At 33.6% G+C, this 8,299-nt stretch overlaps 1 protein-coding gene across 1 annotated transcript; it reads right to left on the bottom strand.

The window, feature by feature from the left end:
• Positions 1 to 225: 225 nt before the first annotated feature.
• Positions 226 to 2,174, bottom strand: LOC149553692 (16.9 kDa class I heat shock protein 3-like). Its single transcript, XM_089789939.1, has 2 exons — positions 1,800 to 2,174; positions 226 to 684 (listed from the first exon to the last, which is right to left on the bottom strand). The coding sequence occupies exons 1-2, from the start codon at positions 2,065 to 2,067 to the stop codon at positions 401 to 403; spliced, it is 552 nt and encodes a 183-aa protein (XP_089646065.1). The 5' UTR covers positions 2,068 to 2,174; the 3' UTR covers positions 226 to 400.
• Positions 2,175 to 8,299: the final 6,125 nt, after the last annotated feature.

Raw genomic sequence — 8,299 nt, forward strand, 5'->3', positions numbered from 1 at the left:
AATTATATTCTATAAATAGAAATAAATTATTATATAATATATATTCATACATATTTGCATTCATAAATAACCACTCCAACTGTCCAAATCTAAACTATAGAATGTGTATTTGGAAAAAAAAATAAAAAATAAAAAATTCATACATAATCAAACCATTAATTTTTCCATTAGCTTCATCTAACAGGAATAAAAGCATTCAACCAAGAACACATCATAATCAAGATCTCTTATAAATAGTCTTTTTACTTTATAATATAAAGTTAAATACAACTAATTTGTACCAAACACTCATATAATTAAGATAGCCTATGGAACTCGTATTTTGCTAATGTACTATTTCCAGTGGCTCTCTTTAAAATGTATGGCAATAGTCTTAATCCCTAGTTCATGTTATCCAAGCTCATTCTTTAATTTGTACGATCTTCACTTGATCAGGAATCTTAGCAGAGACCTTTCCCTTTGGAATTTGGATGTTCAATACACCATTCTCTATCCTGGCCTCTATTTTGTCACAATCAATATTATCTGGAAGCTTGAATCTTCGCATGTACCCCTCCTCCCACCACTCTGCACGGCGCCCTTCTCCATTGTCCCCCTTGTTTTCATTCTGCTTCTTCCATTGTCCACTTATCTCAAGAACGCTCCCATCCTCTACAATCACCTGGATATCATTTTTAGTTAAACCTGCAAAACAATCATTTCAATTAGAAGTATTAGACTCCTATGAAGGTGGATATTTCATTTTTACTAATGTGTAGGATCATATTTTTATGAAAATCTAATTTTTTTATTAAATTGTATTGTATGAAATATCATCAGAATATAAGAACAAATACATATGTTTCAATGTGTTGATAAACGTTGTATTGTGTTATGTCGTAATTCTAAGAATAAATTTGAACACAGAACATTAGATTTTTTTAATGTGATAGTTAAAATTTTCAATTAGAAACATTCAATTTCCTTATTGTAATTAGTGTCTTTATCACGTTAAGATTCATCATAAAGATATGAGAGCAGATAAAAATATGGTCTCAAATATTGAAAAAATAATATCTTATAGAAAAAGTTTTTAAGAACAAGTGTGAAAAAGAAAATATATATTTCAATTAGAAATATTCCATTTCTTTATAATAATATATTTTAATCAAGAAATTATATTCTATTATCTTCAAATAGATATTTTTGTCAGTTACATTTTGAATTATATTCTATTATTGATCATAAAGACATAAGGACAGATTATGTTTGAAAATTAAAATTTGAATAAAAATCTTTAATAAAATGTTGAAATATTTCAATTGGATTTACCAGAATTTTTTAATGCAGATATTATTTCATTCATCAATTCATCGTAAAAATATAGAAACGGGCTATATTTTAAAACCAAAATGATATTTAAAAATAAGTTTTAAAATAATATATAATCCAATTAGAGATATAAGATGTTTAAAAAAATCTCGAATCGTATTTTATAATTCATCATAAAAATATTTAGACAGATAAATATGTTCTAAGATATTGCCAAGAATAAAATCTTATACTCAAATATTTGAGAATAAGTTTGGGAAAAAATATGAGTGCAATATTGATAAAGATGTGTATGAGAGAACATATAAGCAACATAAGTGGGCAGCTTTTAAGGATCATTCATAAAGATTAAAAAAAATTAATTACTATTGATTATATATTACTTTGTGACATTTAACATCAACATGATCCATCGTCAAGATGCATGCAAAAGAAGATAAAGAAGAGAAGGAAAAATAACTACAACTAACAAAAGAAGAATGACATACCTGGCAGTTGGGCTTTGAGAATGTGTTTATTGTCAGTTTCAGCCCAGTCGATGGGAGAATTGTCTGCAATGGTTTCTAATTCATCGAAATCCCAGAGAGGAAAAGGCTGCGATGGATCCCAGAAAGCCCCGAACAAGCAGGGATCAAATAGGTGCCCTTCTCCAAATACTGAATTCAACCTCGGCATAATCACCGACTGAAACAGCTCCTCTGTCTCTGCGTCCCATTCGTTGTTGTAGTCGTCTGCAAAGGCTTGGGACATGGCCATTCTGCACGTTATTAAGGAATTGATTACCTTGTCTCCCGCGAGAAAGCAACTAATGTAAGTACACCGATGGATTTCAGTCTGTGGTATGGTGGTATATATAAAGCTCGCACTTGATTCGTTTGCTAGATAAGTTTAAATCAGAATGATTTATCTCGCTTTATGTTTTTGTTTGTATGCATGCTTTTCTAGAACTCTGTGGTTGATAATGGAGGAGTATCAGAATAAAGAAACGCATGCTTTGTTAAAGTGATTCAAAGTGGGGAAGATGGGTAGATTATTCTCCAAATGTACCACCGAAAGGCATGTGCTTCAAATTTTGTAGACCATAGCGAGATGTAGCTGAAACTTGGCTGACAAATTCAAATTTATTTATTGTAGTTATAGATTTTTAAAGCATTAGTCTTTTTTTTGATGAATAGTTCTTTTCTTATATTTAAAAAAAAAATTAAAGTTACATATTCATAAAAAAAAGGGTTGGGGAAAAAGGATCACCTCGCGAGTTCAAATGACCAAAGGTTGAATATCAACTATTCATCAAAAAAACTTCAGAAAACATAAAAAAATCTTCAAATTGCCAGTGTAGCGCTAGCCGAAGGAGGAGGATCCTTATCATCAAAGCCCCACCCAAAGGTGGGTTGAGTAGATGGGTTAGGGGGAGCCCATCCATCAACAACAACAGCAATATTATCTTCATTTTTCTCTTCCTCAAGCTTGGGAGGAGAAATGGCTAAGTCCAATCGAGAACACCCACTTAGTGCATAGAGGGCCAACAGGTAGCAGTAGTAGCTATTGGGGACCACCCGACCACCCCAAGCCAGACCTCTAAGGAGGAGAAGCAGAGTGGTGTCAACCATTAGATCCTCTAGAAGAGCGGCATTGACCAAAAGCACCGCTGCTTGGAGAGTGGTGCAGTTAAGAGTGAGGTGTGTGAGAGCAATAAGCAGAATTGCTATGTCCTCAATGACGACCATGAGGAGGAGTATGATTGTTGGAGACCAAATCTAGTGGAACATGAGCTACCGTATAGGGGGCATTTCCCCAGTGAACCAAAAGCTCCTGTAGATGAGCCACATCCAGAGCCACTTTATCTATTTGTACTTGTATCTACAACATGACATTGTTATAAATACATGCTTCAGCACACATAGCAACATTAATGTCAAGTGCGTTGTTAGCATAAATAACTGCATTGTGATCTTTCCAAATGTTAAATAAGATCTCCAATCTAAAAGCATGCCATATCTGAAAGTACTTGAAGGGTATTTGAGTGTTGTCACCCAGAACAACTATGTGCCAAGAGAAAGGTTCTAGGCAGAAGAGGTGAAAGAGATCATGAATCCAATGCTAGTAACATTGAGCTTTCCTATAGAACCAAAAAATGTGCAAAAAAATCTCTAGTTGACCATAGAAAAGAGCAACGGGGGTTAGGAACTCCTAGGTGTCATAGCTGGGGGTCCATTGGCAAGCCCTAGAAAAGAATACACTAGACAAAATGTGCAATTTTAGGCTTAGTAATGGCTTGCCACACAGTGGAGAACCTATGACTCCAAGTATGGTGAGAAGATTGCAAATGTTGTCTTTGGTTGGGAACTTCAACCATGGGCGGGTGAGGAACCAACAATCAGTTGCCTAGCCTAGGCTTATAGCTGGTTACTGGCGTGTTTAGATACCACTTCCAGTCTTTCCACCAAGGGTGGGAGGACTAAATGCCCACTTTATGTAACAAATGTCGAGGCACCACAATAACTAGAAGATCAAAAGTCTATTGATCTGGATGAGTGAGCTGGAATTTCACTTTCATATCCTCCCATAACTGTAAGCTCATAGTAACTCTAGAGAAAAGATCTTTAGGAGTTCTTATGCCATGTTTAAAAAAATGCAAAGCACTAGCCCCATGCACCTTATCTAGGGGAACATCTTGGATAGCAAATAATGGTGATCATAAGAGATTATGTTGGTTCATGGAGAGTCCATCTTTGAACCCATTACCAACCTAGTGAAGCTAGGGCTTAATTGCTTCCCACACTTTCCAAATACTCTTGGCAAAAAAAGTGCCTTGAATATGCATAGGTTCAGTGGTGACAAGAAGGGTCTGAAAAATAATCCCCTTCTACACTGGCCGATGAACCAGAAAGCTTGAAGAAATACAATGTCTTAAAAAAATCTTCTAGGCTTCATTTCTAGAAAGAGCTCAAATCAGCCATTTGGCACATAAAGTTGTACCTTGCTTCTAGGTGGACAACAAACCTAGATCACCAAATTCTTTGGGAAGGCAACAAGAATTCTAGGCAATTCTATGAAATCCCTAGTGAGAAGCATCTAATGCCCAGATGAAATCACGTAATAAGCACTTAAGTTTGAAATAAGAGGCCTTTTAAGCAGCCCAATAGGAGGAATAGTACACATGGGTAGTAGCCAACACTTCGAAACAAATCTGGAATTTGCCCATCAGGGAGAGAGGTTTGGTGATCCAATACTCCAGCTTCTTCTCTATTCTTGCAAGAACTGCATTCCATAAGTCGATGGCTGAGGCCAATACAATGATTTTAAAGTGGTTGTGGTGGTTTACAACTTCCCAACCATCTTTTAAGTCAACCCAATACATTGTTTTAACCCTTGTACATTTTTCAATGCTTCTTTAAGCACTCCCACTACAATGCAAATGTAACTTTTTTCTAGTTTTTAATACATCACAATGTAAAGTTAAGGATTTTAATCATTTCTTCAACATGGTTATAGGAAATTCTAAATGACTTAAATATTACAATATTATGAAATTCATCATAATGTATGAAGGGTCAAGATGCTCCCGCATCATACTCCTAGGCTTAAATGATTTCCATGTCCCATGGAAATGTGCAATGGAGAGTTCTGCAAACAAATCTTTCACTTCCTTTTTCTTTATCACTAGGTCCATACTTCTACTATTTATTCGATCTTTATCAAATGACTACCATCAATGGAGTAAAGACTGGCTGCTAGCCATCATGCTTCATGCTGCTTCTTCATACCACCTTATTGCCATCTTACCCACCCAAGATCCTGGAAGATGCTGACCACCCTTTGCTTAGTGGTTGCTCTATTACACCTTCTATCTAGCCCTATCTCAGTGGAGACAATACCAAGATCCCATCTTGAGATCTTCACATATGCAATTGCAACTGTGTCCTTCTTGTAGATATGATGGATCCACATACCACTAGTTATATCTCTACCCACAAAAACACCAGATCTTTCATTGGCTCTGATACCAATCTGATGTAAAAATCATCAATGGAGTAAACCAAAATATTTGGATACATTCTCATTCCATCAAATCCATGAAATAAATTCCATTTTTAAAGACATCCCAATGAGGCAAAACAAAACTCTTCCCAACACCAGTTTACAATACTTCACCATTCACATGGTTTGACTGCTATACCAGAGTACATTAATCATAAATTTCAATCATGAAATTTTCTTTCAAAACCCTTTTGAATATTAGTTCCAAATTAGGAATTCTAAAACATTTCCAAAGCTGAGCCAAAAATAATCAATCCATTACACATTATAGTCTCAGAGTGTAGACCCATTTTCTCTATCATAAATTAGAAGTAAAACTAGTAACCCTTCCTAGGGCATCTCATAAGTTCCTCTAAATTACTCCATATGAAACTAAACTAATTTCTAATCAACCCTATATGATTCTAGTTTCTAAATCTATAAGCCATTAATTTTTCCAATTCATAAATCGTTCTACAAGCACAAATCATTGCCTGCAACTTCAACAGAGATGCTTAAAAACTAGTTTTTAGTAAAATGAAAATAATTGACACATATCTAAATACAAATGACTCAAACCAATTGGAAATGAAATCTAGTTCATATATCCTTCCAATTAATATATCTAGAGTTTATATTTCATCCAAATGTGTTTGTATCAAACATTTAAATCCGACTATAGATGGGCACTTAAATCTGAAAATAATCATTTTTACCAAAACTAGCATAACTTCCTTAAAACTTAACAAAATTATTCCAAAAAAAAAGAGATAGATGATTATTCATCCTACTATTAAAATGTATAGAAAATACAAGGGTTCCAAGTTGTGCATAGTTGTACAAGACCTGAAACCAACACTAAAATAGAAAAAACTAATCAAAATGACAAATTTCTAAAATACCAAATGTTTCAAAATGTTCTCTTCTTCTTCTTATTCATTCATTTTCTATTTGGAATGATCAATAAAATGATTTTAAAGTGGTTATGGTGGTTTACAACTTTTCAACCACCTTATAAACTAACCCAATACATTATTTTAACCCTGGAACAATTTTGAACACTTCTTTAAGCACTCCCATTACAATGCAAATGTATTTTTTTAATAGTCTTTAATACATCACAATGTAAAGTTAAGCATTTTAACCATTTCTTCAACATGGTTATAGGAAATTCTAAATGACTTAAATATTACAATATTGTAAAATTCATCATAATGTATGAAGGGTCAAGATGCTCTCGTATCATACTCCCAAGCTTAAAAGATTTTCATGTCCCATGGAAATGTGCAGTGGAGAGCTCTGCAAACAAATCTTTTGCTTCCTTGTCTTTATCACTTGGTCCATGCTTTTTCTATGTACTCTATCCTTTTCAAATGACTCCAATCAATGGATTAAAGACTGGCTACTAACCATCATGCTTCATGTTTCTTCTTCATACCATCTTATTGCCATCTTACCCACCCAAGATCTTGGAAGATGCGGACCACCCTTCACTTAGTGGTTTCTCTTTTGCACCTTCTACCTAGCCCTATCTTGGTGGAGACAATACCAAGATCCCATCTTGAGTTCTTCACATACACAATCACAATTGTGTCCTTCTTGAAGCTATGATGGATCCACATACCACTAGTTATATCTCTACCTACAAAAACACTAGATCTTTCATTGGCTCTAATACCAATATGATGTAAAAAGAATCAATGGAGTAAAACAAAAGGTTGGGATACATGATCCATGAAATAAATTCCATTTTTAAAGACATCTCAATAAGGCAAAAAAAAAAAGGCTTTCCAACACTAGTTTACAATACTTCACCATTCAGATGGTCTGACTGCTATACTCGAGTACATTAATCATAAATTTCAATCATGAAATTTTCTTTCAAAACCCTTTGGGATATTAGTTTCAAATTAGGAATACTAAAACATATCCAAAGCTGAATAAAAAATAATCAATCCATTACATGTTATAGTCTCTGCATGTAGACCCATTTTCTCTATCATAAATTAAAAGTAAAACCAGTAACCCTTCCTAGGGCATCCAATAACTTCATCAAAATAACTCCAAATGAAAAAAAAACAATTTCCCATCTACCCTACATGAGTCTATGTTTGAAATATATAAGCCATTAATTTTTCCAATTCATAAATCATTCTACAAGCACAAATCATTGCTTGCAACTTCAATAGAGATCCTTAAAACCCAATCTTCATTAAAATGAACATAACGGACATATATCTAAATGAAAACCACTCAAACCAATTGGAAATGAAAGCTGGTTCATATATCCTTCCAATGAATATAAATATAGTTTTTGTTTCATCCAAATGTGTTCATACTTATTTAAATCAGATTATAGTTGGGCATCCTCAAATCTGAAAATAACCAGTTTTACCAAAACTAGCATAACTTCTTCAAAACTTAACAAAATTGCTCCAAAAAAAAAAGAGAAAGAATAAGATTATTCGTCCCACTCTTTAAATCTATACAAAATATAGGATTTATAGGCTGTACATAGTTTTACAAGACTCAGAACCAATGCTAAAATAGAAAAAACCAATCAAAATGACAAATTCTTAAGAAACAAAATGTTTCAAAATGATCTCTTCTTCTTCTCATTCATTCATTTTCTATTTGGAAAAACCAATAAAATAATTTTAAAGTGGTTTTGGTGGTTTACAACTTCCCAATTACCTTTTAAACCAACCCAATACATTCTTTTAACCCTTGTACATTTTTCAACGCTTCTTTAAGCACTCCCCTTACAATGCAAATGTATTTTTTCCTAATTTTTAATACATCACAATGAAAAGTTAAGAATTTTAATCATTTCTTCAACATGGTTATAGGAAATTCTAAATGACTTAAATATTACAATATATGAAATTCATCATAATGTATGAATGGTAGAGATGCTCCTGCATTAGGGTGCCAGTGGTCAACCTTGAAAAATTGAACGATAAAGCCC

Source organism: Cupressus sempervirens, chromosome 6 (genome assembly GCF_028749045.1).
Source record: "Cupressus sempervirens isolate cs-2001-9-10 chromosome 6, ASM2874904v1, whole genome shotgun sequence".
In the NCBI taxonomy this organism is placed as follows: Eukaryota; Viridiplantae; Streptophyta; class Pinopsida; order Cupressales; family Cupressaceae; genus Cupressus; species Cupressus sempervirens.

Bases quoted from the DNA above. Each gene is read 5' to 3' on its own strand.
- LOC149553692 (XM_089789939.1), bottom strand. From the start codon at position 2,067: ATGGCCATGTCCCAAGCCTTTGCAGACGACTACAACAACGAATGGGAC. The intron at 685-1,799 runs GTATGTCATTCT...ATTGTTTTGCAG, and splicing joins TCTCAAAGCCCAACTGCCAG to GTTTAACTAAAAATGATATC.